This window comes from Marmota flaviventris, chromosome 11 (assembly GCF_047511675.1).
Source record: "Marmota flaviventris isolate mMarFla1 chromosome 11, mMarFla1.hap1, whole genome shotgun sequence".
NCBI lineage: Eukaryota > Metazoa > Chordata > Mammalia > Rodentia > Sciuridae > Marmota > Marmota flaviventris.
Genome location: NC_092508.1, coordinates 28,635,791 through 28,661,059, shown reverse-complemented (window position 1 = coordinate 28,661,059; position 25,269 = coordinate 28,635,791). Strand labels below are relative to the sequence as shown.

The 25,269-nt window shown below is 36.8% G+C and overlaps 1 protein-coding gene across 1 annotated transcript; it reads left to right on the top strand.

The window, feature by feature from the left end:
• Positions 1-643: 643 nt before the first annotated feature.
• Positions 644-24,399, top strand: Cpo (carboxypeptidase O). Its single transcript, XM_027942059.3, has 9 exons — positions 644-711; positions 9,947-10,046; positions 11,054-11,155; positions 13,529-13,633; positions 14,741-14,851; positions 15,992-16,082; positions 17,225-17,427; positions 23,250-23,334; positions 24,137-24,399. Exons 1-9 carry the CDS (start codon positions 644-646, stop codon positions 24,397-24,399), a joined length of 1,128 nt encoding a protein of 375 aa, XP_027797860.2.
• The last annotated feature ends 870 nt before the right edge of the window (positions 24,400-25,269 follow it).

The window sequence follows — 25,269 nt, the reverse complement described above, 5'->3', positions numbered from 1 at the left end:
CAGTGTGGTGTCTATTAATAGAGTCCTTTATGTGAGACAAAGGTGGGGGAAATCACCTAAGGAATTTAAACTGTTTTCACTGTTCACAACTGGAGAGACCTGGGTTTGCACAAGAAGTGGTCCATCAGAACACGAGAAGGCACTTGATCCTGAACAAGCCTTAGATTGTGAGAAGGAGTGGATTCTGAATAAATGACCATGCCCACCATGATAAGAGTAAAAGACACTCCATCTCCTGGGCCCAGCAGGCCTGCATGGAAGGAGAAGCAGTAGTAGTGGCTCCTGAGCACAGGCCACAGGGATTCTTAGAAACACAGATGGGACTTTATTTGTCCCATATTGGGTTACATAAATGCTGAGGAAATTTACTTTGGGGTCTGGTAGAATCAAGAGCTTGTATAAATTGGCTTCTAGAGGAGAAATGAGATGTAAAGTGGTAAAGTGTTTTCCACGGTTCAAAAATGTGTTTGAGGACATGATGGAGTTAATGAAGCAATTGCTCAATTGTTTCTGCTGAGGCATCCATTGACTGACTTATCTTATCTTGTCTGTGAGCCAAGGTCTTGCTTGATGCATTCTCAGAGACATTGAGTTACTGACCAGAAATAGAGGCCCAGGATTCTCTAGCTCTGTCTACAGAAGAATGAAGCCACTACTTGGGACCCTTTACCTTTTGGGGATGCTGGTTCCTAGGGGGCTGGGATATGATAGGTGAGTGTGAAGTGGGAAGAGGGACTTTTATGATTTAGATTGTCTAAATGGAAATTTTTTTTCAAAATCTGTGCAGCTAGATTCTTCCCACTTCTGATATATGTGCACCACCAAAATAACAGTGATTATGGGGTTCTATCATGGAATATTACTCTAATAATTTTTTACTAAAGAAATATCTCACAAACATTTCCTAGAACAATTTATGACAAACACCAACAGCTATCTCATGTTTTATGATTGGAGAGAGGAAATTATAATAAAAATTCTACTTCTCTTATTTTCATAGTTTCTCAACTGGTAAATCACATTATTCTAATTATTAAGAAAAGTGTTTAAAATTATCAAATAATTTCACCTGGAATAATTACTGTTAATATTTTGGATAGATAGATACCTAATTATGTTTATGGCACTATTACTGAAATTTTTCAGTTAAATTCCTTTGAAAAGATTTTCCTATGGTATTTGTAATTAATTTAATAAAACCTTCTGCAATTGCTGTTTTCTCATTAATTTCTGTCTTCTCATTTTTACAAATAATGCCATGCTGAGTAACCAGCTAAATAATTGTTTCTTTTCCAAATTTTTATTTTCCTAATATAAGTTATAAAAAGTGAAATCACTGGGTCAAAGTGAAAAATATCCACTATTGACTTTCTTTGTACTTTGTTGATTTTAATCAGGTGAAATACTTTGTCTTATTCATTACTCAGTTTTTTAAACTCTATTTGCCATTCATGTCATTTGCCCATTTTTGGTGCTTTGCCTATTCTTAAGGGATCATAACTTCTCTAAATATATAACAAATGTTAATCTCTCTCTCTCTCTCTCTCTCTCTCTCTCTCTCTCTCTGTGTGTGTGTGGTTTCATTAATAAAGTATATTTTCCCTTATTCATACATAGCTCATTATTTCCCTCCTTTGCCATATTTCATGAACTATGTGTGGTTCATGAACTATCCATGATTCATGATTAAAGTAATCTTGCAACAAACTTGTTCTCACAGAGCAGAGAAACCCACCCTGAGTTTTGCCCCACATGGGTGACCTCAGACAGACTGATTTAGAATATATATAAAGAGAGTTCAGGATGTATGTGAGGCCAAAAACCTGTATACACATTTCTGTCTCAGTTCTTACATTAGTTGACTTGCTTTCATATATATAGTGCATTTACCTTCCTTTCTGAGATTTTTTATCCATAATTCAAGACCAAGACTCTTATTTCTTTCACAAGGAAAATATGAAAAAATTAGCCTGCTTAAAGATATCAAGAACCTTAAAACATACATCTTTTGACGTAATGTCCCTATGTCTGGAAATCTATACTGAGGAAATCAACTAAAATATGGAAAGAGTTTTACACATGGAGATGCAGCTTTATTTTAATATAAAGATTATAGTATTTGAAAATTACCTAAATGTCCCATATAATGGTTATATAAATGCTGATGTATGATATATGACACTGAAATATTATTCATTCCACTCAAAAATAATATTTAAAAAATTAATAGCATGAGAAAATTTATGTTTTATGCTAAAGAAAAGATATAAAGTACAAAATAAAATTAAATACTTAAAAATATATGCCAAAATGGTAATTATTATTTTGGGTGATTTTTTCCCCTTTCTTCCACTAGTTTTTACTTTGAAAATATTACATAATGAAATACATAATACTTTCATTTAAAGAAAAATATTGGCATGTCCAAGTCAATTAGCGATTAGGCTCAGGCAGAAGAACATAGAACACAGGGTGTCCACTGGACAACTCCTTTGATTGCATTCAGTGAAGATATTTCAAATCTTTTTGACTTTGTCCTTATTGAGTATTTTTATTTTTGTTATTATTTGCTGATATAAAATAATCTTCACCTTCATGTTACTTTTACCAACTCAAAACCTATAGGTTAGCTGCAAGTTTCAAAACTCTCTATTCACTACAATATGTACAATGATAGTCTAAAACTAATAGATATTACAAGCTTATACTTGTTTATATATATTTCATACTTTCCCTAAAAAGTCTGCATCTATAAAATCATTTAGGATTTAGCCATATGAATCAAATAGCTTAAAAATGTTTTTCCTCTTTGACAAGGGAATAATCAGAAATGAGAATAAATATTTATACAAGAAGTTATTAGCTGCATAATTATTTATAATGACTACTCCCCCAAAAGAAATAGTTTAATCTAGCACAGAGAAAATATTGAAATAAATGATACTATGTAAAATATATTAATTGTAAAATATTATGCAGTCATTAAAAATAATGCTTAAAAAGAGTTTTCATTGGTTCAAGGAAATGTCTCTGGTAAGAAATGGAATTAAAAACAGTAAATTCAAAATCATACAAAGAGATCTAACTTGCTATAAATATATGCAAGACGGGAAGGAAATATGTCAAAATATCAACAGGGATTCACTCAAGGAGGTAGAATTATTGAGATTATTCCTTTCTTCTTTTATCTATTTTTCTACTATTATTTATAACATATACGTAAGGTATGTTAAATTTGTAAGCAGGAAAGTAAAAATTGGAAATATATTGCTGCATGAAATATTCATATGACTGTTTCTTTGCTAAGTATTTAAAACACAAAATTTGCCTCAATATTCATTATTTTCAGCCTCTTTATAAATTCCACTGAAAATTTTATTCAAGCAATCTTTGATCTGTAGCATTTATTAATAATGCACCCCAAAGGATCATTTTCTCTGTTAAACATTTTATGAATTTCTGTTCAAAAAGAATACACAAAGTACAATAATCTTTTCATTTGCTTGGTGAGAAGAGACTAGTGATAATTTGGGGGATTAGCCTGCTTTTTCTTCTCCTTCCTACATGTATTATGCATTAGCCAAGAAATTGCCTAGAAACAGGGAACAGCCTTTGTAAGTAAATGGCTTAAACATTCACTTGAACTAAGTATTAGAGTTTCTGGGATTTAAGTATTGTTTTAGTTTTGAATAAAAATGATAAGCACTTTTAATATTAGTGGTTTTCACCCAAATCCCAGCCCGTTATGTTTCTGGCATATTAGATGGACCCAGTCATTCAATGCTGAGTTTAGAAAACAACACACTCACATGTCGTGAATATTAGCTGGGGACAGCCAAATGTTGGTGCTTGAGGGCTTCCTCTGCTTTAATTTATTCCACTCTGTGTTGTGACATTTCCAGGGGATCTCAGCCCACTTGAAACAAAAATCCTGCAAGTGTAATCCTGCTTTTTAGTGTATCATTAGCCTTCCCTATCTGTGGATTTCACATATACCAATACAGCCAACTACAGATTGAAAATATTTGGGAAAAGAATTGTGTCTATTTGCAGACTTCTTTTCTTATTATAATTCCCCAAACAACGCAGTATAAAAATTGTTTATACAGCATTAGGTATTATAAGTAATCTAGAAATTACTCGAAGTATACACAGGAGGATGTTTGTAAGTATTATGCAAATACCACAACATTTGATCTAAGGGACTTGAACATCTTAGGGCAGGGGGTGTTCCTGGAACTAATCTACCTGGGGAACCTAGGGAGGACCACACTCCCTTTCCCACTCCACTGAGCAGATGACTGTGATAAGACAAACCCCAGACGACTGCTCAACTCTGTGAAGGAACCAAGAACAGTTACCACCCTCGTAAGCAGCACTGCTGTGCAAGTGTCTCCAGGGACCTTGTTTCCTGGCAAGAATGACAGGCAGAACAACCAGGGTGAGGAACCAGGTTCAAGTTTCATTTCTTTATTTGTAAAATGAGAAAATAACAGCATCTTCTCAAAGGATTCTTATAGGGATGAAATAAATTAATCCATGTTTAACAATTAACACAAAATTTCTATGAAATCAATTGCTTATAAATTTTAGGACACAATAATTTGAAACAAAGCAAAAAACACATTTACATGCAATGCTATTAAAAATAAAAATTTTACTAAGAATAATTTAGCCATCTAATTAGTATTATTCTTAAACTATGTCAAGCTACAAAATATTTGATATAATTAACTGAAACACAAATTCTAACCTTTATCTAAGTACAACAAATAGATAAATTATATTTTATTTTTTTTACCTAGTTCATTTAGTATTATGTACCACAACTAACTACTCTAATGGAAATTGATTTCTCCACAGAATTTCATTACTTTAAACTTGGAGTTGCATTAATTATTCTTAATTATTAATAGTACTTAAAATAATAATTTGAATTTAACAAAAGCTCTTTGTCCTCAAAATTGTAAATGTTTAATTACACTGTTGGAATGAATATTTAGCTTTCCCAAGTGAAAATATCAAGAGATTGGATTATCTAAATGATTAGCTAAAACAATGAAAATAAATTTTAAAAGATTAAAAGAAACAAATATTATTTAAATTGTAATAGTTGAGGAGCAAAGTGCTTATTCATATTATTCATAAAATCATTTCTAATGTTTATTATTCACACACACACATATATGTATAGATTCAAATAATATGTTGACACTGATTGTTCTAAAAGATATCATTTTAGAAGGAAGAATACATATACCCCCTAGTGTGTTTCAAATTTATAAAAATTCAATTACAATTAAATGTAATTTAAATGCACATTTTATGTCTACTAACTAATCAGAAAATATACTTTACAATAACATTAGTTAACTCTTACTGAGCACCATATGCAGGGTGCTGGTCAAAGTGCTTTATATCATCCAATTTATCCATTCAACGACCAATGGGTAGGTCTTCTTATTACTTTATATGAAAGTAGTAATTGGTAGTAGTAATAGAAGATTTCTTTCTTGCATTTTAAAATCTACTTTGAAAAGCAAAACTAATTTAGCTATTAAATAACAAGATAGGAGATGTAATAAACAAGTACCTGATTACCAATTAAATGTCGCTCAAGGTACATAAAAGTCAGGAAAGGGAGAATTCCAAACTCAGGCTTAGCCAATAACAACAACCACCAACATTTTACTAGAACTGTTTTCAGAACTTGATATCTATGTATCTATATCTATATATCTGTCTATATGACTCATTTAACTTTAATAACAACCTTTTGATCTTGACTGCAAATACTATCATTTTTATGTTCTTTTTTTTCTTAAGACTTTAATACATAGGCTCAACTACTTTGTATTACACCCTAAAATATCAGTTGAAATGTCTACTAGCCCATTTCTAAATTGGCTACTTTTGATTTTAACTACAAAGAGAACAATAAGTATCCCTGTTTAGATGTCACTAGAAAATACTTTTAACCCTTTTCAGAATGGGGAGAAGAGGAAATGAAGCAAATGAATGCCATCTTTCTAGCCTCTTCTTGAACCTGGTTCCTCACCCTGGTTGTTCTGCCTGTCATTCTTGCCAGGAAACAAGGTCCCTGGAGACACTTGCACAGCAGTGCTGCTTACGAACAACCAACAATAAAAAATTAAAAAAAAAAAGAAATGAAAACTTAGAGATAAAGAAGGGACAACACCATAAAAGTTTCTCCTTTTTTGAAAGTGGAAAAACAGATAAAATTTATTGAAATATTAGCTCATTAGATCTCTGACACATTCTCTTGCAATTCAGGATAATGTACAAAATTTGCACCACAGCATCATCAAAAACTCACACCCCTGTTCCCTTGCCATAGTAATCATTTACTGGGCAAATGAATTAACAGTATGCTTTCACAATGAAATCAGAACCCAGTTTTTTGCTTAAACAAAGCTTTTTGGCTAGGATCTAAAACATTCATCAAATGTTTGTGTGGTTTAGAGAGAGACTAATAATTGTATGACTTACTGGCTCTGTGACTCTTTGCAAGTGACTTAATTTCTTCTGGTCTTACTTGTAGAATCTAAATAATAACACTTCAGAGGGCCATAGGAATTTTTAATGCAATATCTGGTACAGAGGAGGAACTGTATGGTCTTATTAAACTGCTAAAAGATAAATCACAAGTAGATAGTTGGAACAAGCCTATATCTATTAAAGACAATGAATATATGATCAATAACCCTCTCAAACAGAAAGCATCACAGAAAGTATCACACCCAGATGGGTACACTGGTGAATTCTCCCAAATATTTAAAGAAGAAGTTATACCAATTCTCCATAATCCTTTTAGAAGTTAGAAGCCCAAAGAATACTTCCTAATCCATTCTATGAGGCCAGAAATACCCTAAAACCAAAATCAGACAAAGACATTACAAGGAAAGAAAACTACAGAACAAAATCTCTCATAAACATAGATATAAGCACCTTGGAAAATTCAATATAGTTATATATAAAAAGAATTACATACCATGACCAAATGGAATTTATACCAGTTATGCAAGTCTGCTTTAACATTCAAAAATCAATTAATGTTATCCACTACAACTACAGGCTAACGAAAGAAAATCACACGATCATATTGATAGATGTAGAAAAAGTATTTGACAAAATCTGATACTCATTTATGATATAAAAAGAACAACTTCAACTAGCACACTAAGAGAACATATTTACTCATAGTATATAATTAAGAACATAAAAGATACATAGAGAACATAAAAACCCTGTAGCTAACATCATAATTAATGGTGAAAAATTAGAGTGTGCCCGTTAAGAACAGTCAATAAAAGGACATTTGTCCTCACAAATGTTTTCCAAAATTCTGATGGAAGGCCTTAGCTAATGAAATGAGACAAGAAAAAGAAATAAAAGGTATACATATTAGAAAGGAAGAAATAAAACTGTTCTTGTTTGCAAATGACATGATTGTGTGTGTAGAAAATCGGAATCAGGAACCAAAACACCTCCCAAAACAAATAAGTGATTATAGCAAAGTTGCTGGATATGAGGTTAACATAGGAAAATCAATTGATTTCCTATGTACTAAGCAATGAATAGGTAATTTTAAATAAAAAGAAAACATGTTATCACTTATGTTAATGCCTGCCAACTGAAATGCTTAGGCATAAATCTAGCAAACCCAGCATACCTATAAAATTCTTATGAAACAAGTCAGAGAAGAACCAAAATACATAGAGGCATATTCTATGCTCATAAATGAGAAAAATTGTCAAGATGTCATTTCTTCACAACTTTATCTATAGTGTCAATGCAATCTCAATCAAAATTCCAGAAAGTTATTTTGTGGTTATCAACAAACTGATTCTAGGGTTGGGGTTGCCTAGATTGTGTGAAGCACTGGGGTTCGATCCTCAGCACTACATATGAACAAATAAAGTCCATCAACAGCTAAAACATATTTTAAAAAACTGATTCTAAAGTTTATGTGGAGAAATACAAGTCACAGAATAGCTAACAAATTGTTGAAAGAGAAGTATAAAGTCAGAGAACTGACACTACCTGATTTCCAAACTAAATATGAAGCTATAGTAATCAAGACACTGGAGTATTGGCAAAAGAATAGACAAATCAGTGGAAGAAAACAGGGAACTCAGAAATAGACACACATAAATATAGCCAACTTATCTTTGACAAAGGAGCAAAGATAATACAACAGAGCAAAATATTCAACACACAATACCAGGATAATAACTAGACATCCAGACACAAAAGAGTGAATTATGATATTAATTCAATAATGTATCATAGGCTTAAATTTTAAATGCAAAACCATAAAACTCTAGAAGATAACTTAGGGTAAAACCTAAATGATTTGGGGTATGGAAATTAAATTATAGATACAACAGAAAAGGTACAATATATGAAAGCTGAGCTTCATTGCAAAAGCAAATGTGAAGACAATGAGAAGACAAGCCATGAACTCAGAGAAAATATTTAGGAAAGGTAGATCTGAGAAAAAACCTGGGTACAAAATATACAAAGAACTCTTAAAACTCATCAATTTTAAAAAAGACCAATCTGATTTTAAAAATGGACAAAAACATCTGAAGAGTTACATTACCAAAGATAATATAGAGATGGTAATTAAATGCATGTAAAAATGTTTTATATCATCTGTCAGTAGAGAATTTCAAATTAAGACAACAATGATATACCATAGCATATCTACTAAAGTGACCCAAATTCCAAACACTGACAATACCAAATGTCACTGAGGATGTGGAGGAACCAGAACTCACATTCATTACTGGTGGGAATGCAAAAGGTTTCAGCAATTTTGGAAGTTAGGTCCTTACAAAACGTAACATACTTTACCCTATGATCCAGAAATTATACTTCTTAGTATTCACTCAAGTGAATAAATGATTCAAAAAATGTCATCACAAAAACCTTCACATGAATGTTTATGACAGCTTTATTAATAGTTGCCAAAAACTTGGAAGCAATCAAGATGCCTTTTGATAGATGAATAGTTAAATAAATTATTGTGCATGCAAGTAAAGGAATATTATACAGACCCAACAAAGAGATGAGTAATCAAGTCATGAGAAGACATGGAGGAAATGTAACTATAATGCTTGATATGTGTCATCAAACATTTGTATAAACCCGTGGAATGTACAAGCATGAACCCAGATATAAACTTTGGACTTTGTGTGATGATGTGTCAGTTTATGTTCATTGGTTGTAACAAATGTGCCACTGTGTTGTTGGATGCTCATAATGGCAGGAGGTTTTGCATGTGTGAGAAAATGGGGTGAATGGGACCATCTGTACTTTCCACTTAATTTTCCTGTGAACCTAAAAGTGCTCTAAAAATGTTTACTTAAAGAAAAGATAAACCACTGCATAAAGATTAGTTCTCACCATTATATAGAGCACAGTGGTTAATATTACATGCTCTTTAGTCAGACTGTTAAGGTTTAAATCCCAATAACACTTTCCAGGTGATTCAGTTTCTTCATGTCTGAAATAGAGATAATAAGAGTATCTATCTCAGAGTGTTAGAAGTAAATGAGATTTAAATTGCTTAGAACAGTGCATGTCTCATAAAAAGTTTGAGTTCAATAAATCTTAGCTATTATTCCTTTTACAAATTTAAAAGTGTGTTTTATCTGCACTGTCTTATTGAATCATCCTAGCTTCCCTGCAGGTTGAAATGATTGTCCTCACCCTATAGATAAAGAAATTACAGCTCAGAGTGGCTAAATGGTTGCCCAAGATCTTACAATTAGTAAATCACAGAGACAGGATTCAACACTGGTTTTTGTACTTCAAATCCTGTGCACACTGATTTCTGCTACCTTTCTGATCAACTTTCTAACCTTCAGAATATCCTTCTTTCTTCACTGCGTTTGATCCTGTGTTCTTCCCTTTGCAGATCCTTAGCACAACACAGGAATCAGGTTGTGGACAAGACAGGGAGTCCGTGGAAGAACCTGGAGACCTATTCCTACAACAAGTACCACCCCATGGAGGAGGTGAGCAAGGGCTTTACATGGGGGAGGAGCCGGACGTCATGATTGTTTTAAGGATGTACAAGAGAGGTTTCTTTGTTAATATCCATGTCAAAATAAGGAGTTAGAAACCTCAGTTTACATGTTTGGGGAAGGGCATAACAGGGTTTCTTTCTAATCTTAGAACATAGCAAAAGATATTGTTGGTGCATTAGTCTGCTTTTCATTACTATGATGAAATAGCTGAGGGAGATAGGCTTAACTTTATAAAGAAGAAGTTTATTTTGCTGAAATAAATTTTAAGCCTGAAAAGTCCAAAGAGCATGGTGCAGTTTCTAGTTTAGCTGCATCTGCTCATGGTGGGTGGCAAAGGCAGGATCATATGTGGGAGGAAGACATAACATCATCAAACAGGAAGCTAGAGAGTCTAGGGGTCAGGCTTAGGCTTTTGTCACCATTCATCCCCAAGAGAGTTCCCTCCAGAGGATGGTTTTCCCTTCTTAGGATAGAGTTCCCAATAACCTAATGACTTCCCACTAGGTCACACCTCTTAAAAGTTCCACCAGCTCCCACATCACCATACTGGGGATCAAGTCTCCAATACACATGAACCCTTGGAGCACAAACAACATCCAAACCACAATCATTGGGATCCATAAAGATGGAAGAAGGACCCACCAGATAAGCTTAACCCGAAATTTCTGGCTTGACTATGTGCCACAGGAAAGCAAATTCTAATGATGGTGAAAAGGTTGTGTTATATGTTGTCTCTCAGTGTTCCTGGTGGATTATTAAAATTGTTAATTCTCAATTACTTATTCATAAAGTTAGTTCAGCAGGGTGTCCTAAGACTTGTAGGCAGAGTAGAGTTTTAGAGAAAAGGAAAGGTGGGAGAGAAATGGTACACAGGTTTAGTTTTCTGTTTTGTTTACAACAGTGTATAGTTCAATGTCTTTGTGAGAGAAAAGGTTATCTTAGAGGCAATCAAGTCTCTTCCTATTGATAGCCATGGTCCTCCTGGGCTGTTTCAGATCTATCTGTGGATGAGCCAGATCAGTGAGAAGCATGCAGAAGTGGTGACACAGCATCTCCTGGGAATGACATTTGAGAACAGGCCCATGTATTACCTGAAGGTGAGTGAAAGGGCCAGAAGGGCCTTCCTTGGAGAACCCCTTCTCCATCTGAGGGTCGTGTTGAAGACTAAGGAAGGGCTCTATCAGAAATGTGGGAGAAGTTAAAAGGAGCAGAGCAGAAAGTCATTTTCCTTTCCACTCCAAACTGGGCTTTTAAAATTCCAAACATATTGATGTGTATGCCTTGATCATGTGGGTGGGGCTAGAGAGGTAGGACTAAAAGAAGCAGGCCCCAGAGGTGGCCATTCCCACACATGCCTCTGCCTTAGCCAGTTCACTTGCCATCTGCATTTTAAATGTTTTCTAAAGTATTTTCTCTTTTTATTAAAAAAAAGAAAGAATTTTTTTTCATAAAAGTATTTTCAAGTTGCAGACAATCTTCATTATTAGTTCTTTCATTTTATATTTGAAGTTACAAAGATCAAGAGAAGCAAGGTGACTTTTTTAAGGTCCCACAGCTGAATAATTCCACAGCCAGGGGAACAACCAGGTCTCCAGGTTCTCCTGCCCCTTTTGCATATGACATGGTGAAAACTACTTGGGATCAGACAGCCACTCTTCCACAAGGCCAGGACTTCTGGGCTCCCAGTTCTGGACCACTGGTTTTCTATCCTGGCTACACATTACAATTACCTGGAAACTGCAGAATAATTTGTTGCCTAGGTGCCACCTACAGAGATGGTGGCCTATTGTTCCAGGATGGGGGCAGGCATGCTTTGAAAGCTCCCCAGGTGATTTTCAATCTGTAGCTGAGTTAACAACCACTGCACCCAACCAGTGGTTTTCAAACGGTGGTCCTTGGACTCACAGCATCAGCATCACCTGGGAATTGGCTAGAAAAGCATATTCTCCGGATGGATTCTAGCCATGTGTGTTTTAACAATCCCTGCTAATCCTGATGCACACTTGAGTTTTAGAACTACAATGTGTTTCTAACAAGTACCTCAGAGACATTGATATTGCTGGCCAAGACCACTCTTCAGGTACCTCCACCAAAATAGTCTGGCATTTATTTAGTGTTATTTATTTTACTGCTTTTATCTTGTACAGATATGTCAATCTACAAAGCAAAACCCCAAAGTGAGAGTTGTCACAACTACTGTGTGTGTGTGTATGTGTATGTGTGTGTGTGTGTGTGTATATATATATATATATATATATATATATATATATATATATATATATATATATATATATATATATATATATATCAGAAATAAAATTTATCCAGGGATGAAGTAGTTGGTGATGTGGAAGCATGGTGCACCTGCCAACCTGATTTTCAATAGACCCTCAAACTCTGAACTAAGACAACATGACACAACATCCTCTTCCCAGGGCATGTCATAAGCATAGAAGGAGTATATAATAAGGAGGCAATAAAGGTAAACTTATAATTAACACACATGTTCTGATAAAATAGGGCAGTTTTTCAAATTAGGAGGTGAATTAGGAGTTGCCATGGAAGTTTTGAAAAATAGATGAGGTTAAGGAATTTGAATATGATTGGTCCAGCCATGTATTTATCTCAATTTTTAAGTATCTCCTGGAGGGAGAGAGCCTTCACCAGCCCAGCTTCCAGTGATTTTCAATAAAAAGCACTGGTCTAGGCCACTAACAAATGTAAAACAGATATGACTGTTAAAGCATGGGACTATTTACAGCCCTTTCTCCACAAAGGAGAATCCACGATTGCTAGTTTAATTCCTATATGCCCACTCCTCTGAAGAAGGAGGGCATCTTTCTTGCTGAAGTGAACCGGGACTATATCCAAGAATAACAAACGTGCAGAGAAGAAAGAAGGTTGAGCTGTCTGGGCCTGGAGGAATCTCCAAGCAAAAGGAGAATTCCATTAGTGTTTCAGGAGACTGTGTATTTGATATCTTCACAGTTTCAGGAAGGGTAAGATTGGGATTTATTTTAAACTCCTTTTGATTCTTTAACATTGTCTCTTGTGCATTTTGCTACTCTGAATGAACTCTATGTATAAAACTGTCATAAGGTTTATAGGAATTTAGCCTTTTGGCTTGTGGCTTTGGGGACTTATATGTTTGTCCATCATTAAGGAATAACTTAGGGTGTGGAGAAGGCCACTTTTTGGGTGGGTGTGCATGGTCCTGAGAAGAACTACCAAAGAAGTCAACAAGCAGGAGAAAAAGAGTAGCAGGGAGAAGGGTCACATTGTTGGATGTCTCCACAAACGATGTTGTCACCTTCTTGAAACCAGAGTGCAATAAGAAAGGGAAATGCAGGGGAATGAACATGAACCCTAGTTCATGTTCATGAATGAACCCTAGTTTTTCACCCTGTAACAGTGGCTTACAATAATAAGTGACTATTGGGTAATCGAGCATGGATTCTCCCCCTCCACAGATCAGCCAACCATCCGATAACCCCAAGAAGATCATTTGGATGGACTGTGGAATTCATGCCAGAGAATGGATTGCCCCTGCTTTTTGTCAGTGGTTTGTGAAAGAAGTAAGTGTGTTTAGTTTCTTCCTAATGGTAAAATACTTCTTAAAACATCTATTACTTCTTGGCAACTTAGAATCCATGCTCCTTTCACATGTTAACAATGAAACTCTTCACCAAACTAATCCTTCACCTCAAGTGAAATAGAGTTAGGGGCTAGGGATACAGCTCAGTTGGTAGAGTGCTTGCCTTGCTTGCACAAGGCCCTGGGTTCAATCCCCAGCACCACTACCAAAAACATAAAATAAAATAAAATAAAAATAAAGAAAGAGAGTTAATGAGTAGCTTTTCTGAAAAGTTAGTATCCTGATCTTTTTCCTAGTACATCCAAAGTCACTTTTATTGGAGGATATACATTTCTAACTATAAAAGATGATTCATTTTGGGAGTCATAGATGAGTTTGAACCCTGGGCCTGTCTCTTTTAAATAGTATTGGACAAATTTCCTACACTAGGAACCCTAGTTTTTCACCTGTCAAGGGTGTATGAAATGACTATTTCGTGGGTTTGCCATGTGGATTAAAAGATTTGGCATATGGAAAATACTCAGCACAATGAATTTTTGTATATTATTTATATCCCTCCCTTTAGGGGAGTAAGAAACCTTTAAAAGTAATCTGATACTTTTTGTGTCAGTATTTTCAGAAACCCAAATATAAATACATATTTTTAATATTATATATTTATGTTATGTATAATATTTAAAATATTACATATAATTTTTCAATTTATTTATATATGTATAGAAATAAAGTAACCCACAGAAGTACTTCTTGAAATGTGGCCTCCAAACCAACAGCATCAACATCAATGGGAACTTATTGAAAATACAAATTCTTGGCTCATCTGAAATTTAGTAAATCAGAAGCTCAGGAGGAGAGGGAGGAAAAAGGAAAACAGATAAAGCCAGACAATCTATTTTACAAGGTCCTCCAGGTGATTCTGGTGCATGATAAAGTTTGAGAACCACAACTATAAAGAATAAGATAACTAAGGAAGGGTGGGAACTGGAGGGTAGAGGTGTACTATGCAGTCATAAATTGAAATTCACAGAAAATCGTGAGGAAAAAAAAAAACTTCTTAGAATCAAATGTTTATCTCTTAAATTTCCAGATTCTGCAAAACTATAAAGATAATCCAAGAATAAACAGGTTCCTTAGGAATCTGGACTTCTATGTGCTTCCAGTTCTTAACATAGATGGCTACATCTACTCGTGGACAACTGTGAGTACCCGGGGTTGGTCCTGGGATGCATTCATGAACCAAAGTTCCATTCGGCTCACTACTCCAACCTCCCCTGTTCTAGCTATAAAAATATATGGTACCCATGTAAATAAAGAAACACCACATGGGATTAAAAATCAGCTAAACATTTTTTTAATCAAAGAGTCAAAGTCAATTTTAAGATTGAGGAAACCTACAGCCTTCTTGGAGTTGAAGTCTAGCAGGGAGGGTATTTTCTTGGTTTCTGACACCTTCCCAATTTTCTAGTCCAATTTTCTCCTTGACTAGCTTCATGATGTTTTTGAATTTCCCATCACTCAGTTAGAATTATATGGATATAAAACTTATGTACCAACCTGTATCTGCCTCAGATCAGTACTAGAGGCTTAAGGAAATAAATGATGTATAAAAACTAAACAAAGCTATATTTCTCCATGTGATCATTCATGGAGGGGCAAACATCCCATGCAGTCTTTTTGTGGAGATCATAGACAGCTCTGTCCTGACAAGGTTTCTAAAGCTTGTCACTCCCTCTTTCTAGAGAGCACTCTTCCTCCCTCTGCTCTCCTCCCCAAAAGTCCCTTGGGGGCGGGGGGGGGGGGGTGTCTCTGTCTCTGGAACAGACTTTCTTGCCTTTGTGTGAATTGAGTCCCTCCCTCTGAGCTTGGCTGGTGAAACTTGTCTTTCTCTCCATCTCCCCTCATCAGTCATCTGCTTCCAGAAACGTGCAGAGACCATCTCTGATACACCTGGAACAGCCTTTTTCCATCTGTCAAGCTATTTCCCTTTCATCCTGTATCACTCAGCCCTTAAAAATGACTCGGAGATTTGCTCTGAGTAAGCGGGTCACGTCCACAGGCGCAGCTGATCTGCTCCGGAGGAAAAAGCCAAACTACTTCCTCCAATTTGATTGTTTACACATTTGCATGCTTTTGGTTGTACAGATGTTTCTATGATTGGGGGTTGCTAGTCCATCTTCCAGACTAAAAATTACATGCATAGGCTTCGCCATGTTAAAAGCAAGTTTTTCCAGATAATCCTAGGAAACATTTTTCACATTCAAGGACCACCTGTCACCACTAACACTGTGATTTATGAAGCCTTGGAATGGCAACATCCTTTTTGGTTCCTCTGTTACAGGATCGTCTTTGGAGGAAATCCCGTTCATCCCACAATAATGGCACATGTTTTGGATCGGATCTCAATCGAAATTTCAATGTGTCCTGGTGTAGTAAGTACATGTCTACTGGATGAATTGGTGGGGGGGAAAAGAAGCGAGAAACAAGGAGTGAGGTGAATTACTAAAGATATCATTTTTTAAAATTTTGTACCGCTTTCTGAGCATTCTGTCCAGTTTTATTCCAAGAGTTGACATTATGTCTATAGTAAGAGTCATTGACACTCATGTACAGGACTCTCTTCAAGTGCAGATAGCTAAACAAGGACAAAGCAGACCTAGATCAGTACAAATATATCTAAAATTCTTCACTTTGTTTGAAGATATTTAGATCATCTTAAAGAAAAGAAAACCCAGAGCATTATCCTTGGAGATTATTGTACAGCAGGGAGGTAGCAATAAGCAAAGCAAACATTTTCTTCTCCTTATGGCACTTCTATGTTTCCAAATCTCAGTATGCCCAAAGAATTGGAAGCAGATAGAGGCAGGAATGGTTAAGAGCATTACCACTCACCAGATGGCAAGGGTTAATATTCAGACTTGGCAGCTGAGTGGTCTTGGAAAAAAAAATCACTTCATCTTTCTGCTTTAATTTTCTCTTATGTAAAATGTGAGTCACCATAATCCCACTTTATCAGAAGGTCACCATGAGGATTAAATGGGATGCTACATAGGAGAGGCTGGGTGCAGACCGAGCATGTAAGAGGTGCTCAACTTGATTGAGTTTTATTAATGAGCTTTATTATTGTTAATAAGGAGGACTCCTTACATCCTTGCAAAATAGCTCTAATGAGACTTAAGCCAGTAAGACACTGAAGGAGCGACTTAGGCCAATAAAATTATCAGAAATAGACTTAGGCACTTGGAGACTGATTCCCAAACATTTGTTTCAGAGTCCACCTCAGGTTTAAGTGAAAGATTACCAAAATGCCATTTCATTTTTGCACTCTCTCTCCTGGGCCATGGACTTGGTTTCTAAATCCTAATGTCAGGCCTCCTGCCTTTCTGAGTTGCTTCTTGCCTGATTATCCCCGGTGACTACCCAAGCCGACTAATTTACTCGGGATTGACTTAGTCAACCAAGGTCAAGTTTTGATACCACCCACAGATGCCCCAAGCAAGGATGACTCTTTGCCTTCATTCATTTCAAGATGGAGATCATGAAGGCTTCTTTGTCGTTTCTTGTACTTTCACAGGTATTGGTGCTTCCAAAAACTGCCAAGATTTAACATTCTGTGGGACAGAACCAGTGTCTGAACCAGAGACTAAAGCTGTCTCCGGCTTTGTAGAAAGCAAGAAGGAAGACATTTTGTGCTTCTTGACCATCCACTCTTACGGGCAGCTCATCCTCACTCCGTATGGCTACACCAAAAATAAACCAAGTAACCACGAAGAACTGGTAAGCCCACAGCACAGCCCTGTGGTCTCCAGAGAAACCCAAGGAGGCCCTCTGCTTCCTTTTCCTCGTCTCCTTTTGCAAGGGAGCCTCCAGCCTCCCTCGTCTTCTCTCTGCTCATCCTTATTTTCTTTTTTTCTGTGTTTCGTTCCTTGCCAGATGCCTGCTGAGAAGGCTTTGGGTTAAATGCTGCTTTACCTACATTAATTAACTACCTGTTTCATAAAGTGTCAAGTTGGGAGACATCTTAGGTATTCGCCTATAATATAAATGAGATGATTATGCTAATAATCTGCAGAAACGAGCTTTCGTTTCTGTAAATTCTCTTGAAACTCCAATCGGCAATTACAGCTTTTGAACCATGCTTTAAAGAACTTGCCAGCTGTTAGTGGAATATGGCATATCTGAAATAACATGGCTAAATAATATCTGCTCTCTTCTCTGCTAAACACAATTCTCTATTTTCTTTTAAACTCTTTCTACATCATTTGCCGGGGAATATCTGTAAGGGCAAGTATCAACAAGAGGCGAGCTGGTGCAGGGAAATTCTTTTGTGTTTTATCCACGTTCCTTTCTGAGGCAGTTTACCCAAGCCCTGGTGGGCAGAACTGCTAAAAAAGAAGTGGACTTTTTGCTCTTTTGTAAACCTAAGGACAATAGTCACAAAACAAAGGGAGGGCACATACACAATTGTTGTAATATTTACTATTTTTATTTTTAATTCTTTTTTTCAGTTTCTAATTGTGATAAAGTACACTTAATAGAAAATCTACCATCTTAACCGTTTTTTAACTGTAGAGACCAAAGTATTCGCAGTGGTGTGCAACCAATTGCCAGAACTTTTTCATCTTGTGTAATTGAAGCCCACTAAACAACAACTCTCTGTTTCCCTCTACCACCAGCCCCTGGCTACTGCCATTCCACTATCTGTTTCTATGAGTTTGACTATCATAGATTCTTCATATAAATGGAGTCATGTAGTATTTGTCTTTTTATAGCTGGCTTATTTCACTTAGTATAATGTCATCAGAGTTCATCTGTATTGTAGGATGTTGTCAAAATTTCTTTTCTTTCTAAGGCCAAATTATATTTCATCATATGTATAGGTCATGTTTTGCTTATCCATTTATCCACCAATGGACACTTAGGTTGCTTCCACTTTTCAGATATTGAAAATAATGCTACTATGAGTATGGGGTATGCAAATATCTCTTCAAGACCCTGCTTTTAAATCTTTTGGATATATATTCAGAAGCACAATTGCCAGATCACATAATTCCATGTTTAACTTTTTGAGGAAACACTAGATGGTTTTCCATAGTGGCTGCACCATTTTATGTATCCACCAACAATGCATAGAGTTCACTTTCTCCACGTTCTTGCTAATGCTTGTTATTTTCTGTTTAAGAAGCCCCTCATTATGTGCAAATGCTGGAATGGATGTGAGACAGCCTTATCTCAGAGGCCTGCTGGTTATGTTATTCTTCCTGACCCTCTCTTACTGGAAGATGACCCATAAAACACAAGATCTGGATACAAAAGGAAAACCCACTACAGATTTTTATTGGAGGGAACCCTTCCACCAGCAGTTAAAAATATCCAGCAATACTCCAGAACCTTTTGTACAATAACTTTTCCTCCCTTGGTCCAGGAAAACTTGTATTGCGGTCATTTTGTAGACAGTGGAAGTAACCCACATTTGACTATATCTTTACTATTTACAAAGGGATTTTACAGCCACTATCTCAGTTGATCCTTATAACAACAAAATAATCTCACTTTGGAGATGTAGAAACTGAGACCTTGGGATAACTATATTTGAAGACCCCTATAGACAGGAGGTGGAGGCCCAGCTGGACTCCCATGACCACCTTGGTGCCATTATTCTTACACTGTCTCTCTCTATTCAGAAAGGGTTTGCAACTTTTAGCAGCAATGATAATTTAGAGTCCCAGTCAACTATGTGCCATTTCTTCCTCATCGAGAAGCCCTAGAAGTTTCTTCAATAAAGAAATACGCAGAGCAGAGATTTCAGCCAAGAAGCTCAGAAACTTCTACATCCTCAGTTTCTGTGATTTTAGTTGTAGATTTCTACTTTCTCCTTCAAAGGAGTTGTGACAAAGCCAAGAGACTCTCCAAAGACATTATAGATCCTTAATGGGAAGGGGGTCTTCACCAACAGAAAGATCTTTGGTGGGAATGGCTTTCCACCAGCATTTATATACCCCAGTACTTTTCTTCCTTCTCTTTTTTGGCTCAGGAAGACAGATACTACATGACTATTTTGCAAGGTCTATATTCAAAGGTTAGAAAGCCTGTGTTACTGACAGGTTATCTGGTTAGATCCCAGTGACATAGGCTATAGAGTTAATAAGAAGTCAGGAGAGACTTGGGGCAATCATGCTGGCACTAGAGGTGGTAATTCTAAGACAAGAATGCTAGCAAATCCTTAGTACTAAACATAGAAATTGGAAAATTCTCTTGTATCTCTTACAGTCCCAGGTGCTGAAGAGTTCACATAAATGTTTAATCTAAGAATTTTCCATAGTTTGTTTTTCAGTGTGAAAAATTAGCAATCATGCTTCAACCTTATTGAAGCCACTTAGTGGTGCTTTTATGTTGTCAGGGTAGGTAAGCTTTGAACAAAGACACAGAATCAAGCCAACTGCTCCAAAGAGATTTTCATTTCTAACATTATTTATAATCACCAAAGACTAGCAATTAATCTCTCTGTATTTACAAAACCAAAAACTTTTGGAAATCATGATAAATATTACACTTCATGACAGACATCTTGGCAATCACTATGTAGGGGAAACATTACTATATATAGCTCCTTTTCTAAACTGCTCTGGCAATGAGAATAACTCTAAGAATTCTAATGTTTTACATGCTTCCATTATTTCCACTTTAATTATTTTCATATAAACCTCTTTATAACATCCCAAGCTCTGGTTCTTCCCTGCACATGCCAGGTCCTTAATCATACACCTGCCTGTGAATACATGCTTACAGGCATTTCTCTAGGCCTGGAGAAGGAGTTGCCCATCAGGCTATAGAGGTCTTTAGAGTGTAGAACATGATAATGTTCTACTGGCAAAGGAGTTTTTATCATTTTTACCAGGAAATACTTTTAACCTGAGAAGGGCCACAGAAGTATTGAATCTCTATGGCCTTGCAATACAGCATCAGGAGAGAGAAGTATACTCAGAGCTCCACCCTAGAGACGGAAATTAAAGTCAAAAGTCCAGGGGATTCCACAGCATCTTCTTGGAAATCACCTGATTTATAAGCTGAGGATCATTTCATATATGTGTGTATACACACCCACACACAAAATATATATATATAAACACACAAACATATATATACATATATATACACAAACATATATATACATATATGTATATATATACATATATACGAAATATATATTATTATATGATATATATTTTAAATATGATATATGGTATAAATAAATTATATATATATATATATATATATATATATATATATATATATATATATATCCATCCCTTATCTGCTTTCCCATAGTAATTACTAATGGAAAATTCTTTAAAAAAAAATAAAGTCCAAAAGTTTTGGGTTTTTTGTCTGTAAAGATGGGGGAGAAGACTATTTCTGGGAAGACTATTTCCTACCCTACAGCCAGGATTTGAGGAAAAGGAACTATAGAGAATAAAATAAAGCTGGCAATGGAAAGAAGAAATGATTGTCTGGGGTAAGCTCAGGGTGAGGGGACGAAAGGAATCATTTGGATTGAAAATGTAGCCTGGGGCTAATCCATGAATCCCAAGTGAAAGGTAAGGCCCACCATGGATCAGATGATATGGAGTTTCATTCAAAGAAACAGGACACGCATAGGAATTAAAAATAATTGAAAACAATTTATATCACTGCTAGACAACTCTCAAGGAACTCAGGAAGGATGTCGTTGGTAAAAATCACAGCGGTGCTTCCCCAGGCCTCCTGCTCTCCCCTGCATCACACAGCGGCTCCTTGTGTCCTCTCCACCCTTCACGCTCATTTCCTTGCTTGCATTTTTCTCTCTAGAGATCTCTTTCTGAGTCTCCCCTCCGTCTTATAAGTTTCTCTTCTTTCTACACTGTAAGCGATTAAACAAGCTTTACACCTTGTAGATCTTCAGCCTTTCCTACCCGTTATCTGAGTTCTAGGCAACACGAACCTAGGAGTTGGGGCAGACTCAGAATCATGGGGGAGAGAGAGAAAGAGAGCAGGTGCATGAGCAAAGGTAGAATTCTCAGTAGTGAGTAGAGAAAAGGTGAAACATTTGCAGAGATGCTCAGGTTAACATGTTTTTAAATTTTTCTTTTAATTTAGCCAGACCTAGAAAGTCCCCAGTTCCCAAAGGATGTTGCCCACAGCTGCTGCATACAACACACCACCACCAACACCAACACCACCACTGACTCCCTTTTTCATTCTTCCTTTTGAATTTTCCTGGGTTCTTCCTCACTCCACCCAAGTACTTCTCTATCACATCTTGGCATTCATCTGGGCAGTGCAGAGCCAGGAAAGGAGAGTCAGCATCTCAAACTAGGCCCAGCATTAGTGAGAGTCAGGAGAGTTGATTCATCTATAAGCACAACTAAAACAATGGTGGATCATAGTGCAGGCAGGAGTGACAAGGGATTGGTGGTGTTTTTGTAGAATCTAGAAGAAGTATTGGGATGCACCATTTGGTGGGTGGAATATAGCATGGAGGAATCTGGGATGGGGAATACTTAGAGGGTCTGAGTGAGGACAGATCTATGCAGTAGGATTTGTCAGAATGCCAGTAAGCACAGCCAATAGACTCAGACCTCAGTAACTGATCTCAGGAAAGGGTCTTCAGGGAATAAGGTCGAGACCTTAGAAATCATCTGTTTCTAAGGAATTTCCAGTAAACTAAGGTGACATGGTGGGTACAGGGACAAATGTGCCTTCCAGCTCAGAAATTTTTATGAGAGATGTCATCAAATATCTATAAAGAAAAATAAGAGGACTCATAAGAGAGGTGTAGATAAAGGGCTGTGGGAGATTTGAAGTGTGGAAAGATGAAATCCAGCTGGGGTGACCAGATAAATCTCTATGGAGAAGTTGGCATCGCAGACAGCCCTTTGAGGTTGAGTAGAATTTAAACAGATAGAAATCCCAGATAGAGGGAACATCCTGAGGAAAAGCAGAGAGACTGAGGAACCCAGGGGAAATTTGAGTTTGACTATACTCTAGGGTGGACGTCCAGAAGATGGTGTTGGAAAGCTGGGTTAGGGCCATACTGTAGAGGATCTCAAAAACTAGACTAAGACGTTTGTACTTAATTCAGTGAGCAATCTGGAGTTATTAGGAGCTTTTCAGCAAGATCATGATCATAGCTCTACTCATCTGGAAGCCAGGTGGAATAAATTGGGATAAGGATTGATGAGAGAAAGAGAAACTTTTTAGAAGAAGCAACAGACCAGTTCAGGTAATGAGCCTGACATATGGTCATGGTACTGGAAATGAAAGTTGGTAACTGAGAGAAGGAGAGTCAAAGATATTGCAGGATTTTCCGTGTTTGTTAAGGAGCATGCAATGCCAGAAATAGTAAAGTCAGAACAGTCTTATTGGTGGGAGAAATGATGAAATTGAAAGTGAGTATTTGAATCTGAGATACCAACAGGCTACCCAGATGTTTATGTTCAATGGGAAGTTGGAAAGATGATCTAAAACTCTACAGATCGATCTGGACAAAATACCAAACGCTTGGATTGTCGGATTTATTTTTAACACCAGATATCTGTCTCTGCATTTCCCACCTACAGATTCGAGTTGGACAGAAGGCAGCCAATGCATTGAAAGCAAAGCATGGAACCAATTATAGAGTTGGATCGAGTGCAGATATTTTATGTAAGTATCTTTTTTTTTCCTTCTCAGTAGTATCTAAGGCACAAAAGAAATCAATGGAGTTTGGGTGGTGAGGTGGGCAGGAGAGGAATACAAGAGCCCCTAGGATCAACAGGTATTTGTACAAATCAAAATGACCAAGGATAAAAGGGAACCTCTTCAAGTCCAGAATTATACTCTCTAGGGATAAAGTATGAACTAAAGAAAAAAAAATACAGTCTCAGACCAGAGACTCTCTGGCTCCAGTTAAAAAGAGCTGGCAAGTTAGAAAGCACAGGAGTTAACAGTATGGATATTGTACACTGACCCTTGGCCAGTTAATTCAATTCCATCAAGCTAAGAAAGCAGAGCAGAATGAGTCCTGGAGAAAGAAACTAAAAGAAAAGAATTTAGTTGCAAAAAGAAGGTATTGCTTCTCCCAGCCCCAACCACCACTTCCTCTGCCCTCTGGCATCCCACCTACGTAATATTGCATCATAGTTTTCTTGTGGGTCATTTTACTTCTGTTCCTATCAGTTCACTCTTGCCTTTTGCTATGAGATTAACTAGACTCTGATTCAGCTAAGAAGCTCCAACCAAACCTCTGCTATGTGCCAGGTGCAGGGCCAGATTACGGGAGCAGACGGGCTAAATAAGACACAGTCCCTGCTGTGTAGGGGCAGCCCATCAGGAGATGGAGAAGACAGGTCTCCAGGAACTCTTAATGAAACCACTCCCTTTTTATATTGACTGAGCTCTTATTCCCTAGGAAATCTGTCCTTTACAAGTGAGATTTCTACTTGTGTCTTCATGTTTTCATTTACAGATCCCACATCAGGGTCTTCAAGAGACTGGGCTCGAGACATCGGGATCCCCTTCTCATACACATTTGAGCTGAGGGACAATGGTACCGAGGGGTTTCTTCTGCATGAAACTCAGATCCAGCCCACCTGTGAGGAGGCCATGGAGGCTGTGCTCTCAATCCTGGATGATGTGTATGCAAAATACTGGCTCTCCAACACTGCTACAAAGGTGACATCTACCACTGTGTTGCTGAACCTGCTGTGGCTTTTCACATCTCTTCTCTAAGTGCGTCCTACTCAGGCCTGCTCAGCACCAGTGATGTAGATGTGGTTAGAGGGAAGATGTGTGCAGTTTTAGAGAAACCAAAACTCTAAACTATAAACACCTAATTCAATAAAGAACAAACATATTTGCATTTAGTATTATTTTACCGGTAATTAATTTTTATTAATCTACAAGAGTTTGTTATTAGGTTGCTACAATAATGATGCAAACCCCTCTAAAACTCAGCAATGTACACATCTATAGGCCAGCAAGGAAGTGCTGCCATCTTGGCTGTGCTCATTACGTGTCTATGGTGACTGCCCAGGCAGCTGGTTGAACTTTGAAAGGCTAACTCTTTCAGCTGGTCTGGGATAGCCTCAGCTGGGATGAGGAACAATAGCTATGTTCGATGTATCTTCTCCTTCAGAAAGTTAGTCCAGGCCTGTCCTCATGGCTATAGTGAAGGAGAAAGCAAAAGGAGAGCATGTGCCAGTGTGCAGGCACTTTTCTGCATCCATCATATTTGCTAACATCTCATTGGCCAAAGGAAGGCACAAGGGGTAAAAAAAAAAAAAAAAAAAAAAAAGCACAATGCAAGGAATGAAAATCTAAGGGTCATCAATGAAATTACTCTATCTGGTGTTTAGTGCCATACCCTTGAACTTCACTAGTTTAGCATTTACAGTTGGGATGACTGAGTTGAATTGGATGATTCAACTAGGTTATTATGAGTCTTATCCCGCTTTTAACCTTGAAAAGTCTGTGAGTACCAGCAGAACCCCACTGCTCTTGAAGTCTAATTAAAGGTCACATGATGAGATTCTTATAGGATCTTTCATGTTCTACTAATTTTTTTTCTGATTGATGATTTCAATATTCACTAAGGAAAAT

What these genes read in the sequence shown, in the direction of transcription:
- Cpo (XM_027942059.3), top strand. Translation starts at nt 644, where the DNA reads ATGAAGCCACTACTTGGGACCCTTTACCTTTTGGGGATGCTGGTTCCT. An exon ending in ACATCTACTCGTGGACAACT is followed by an intron (nt 14,852 to 15,991) that starts GTGAGTACCCGG and finishes CCTCTGTTACAG; the next exon opens with GATCGTCTTTGGAGGAAATC. An exon ending in CAAGTAACCACGAAGAACTG is followed by an intron (nt 17,428 to 23,249) that starts GTAAGCCCACAG and finishes TCCCACCTACAG; the next exon opens with ATTCGAGTTGGACAGAAGGC.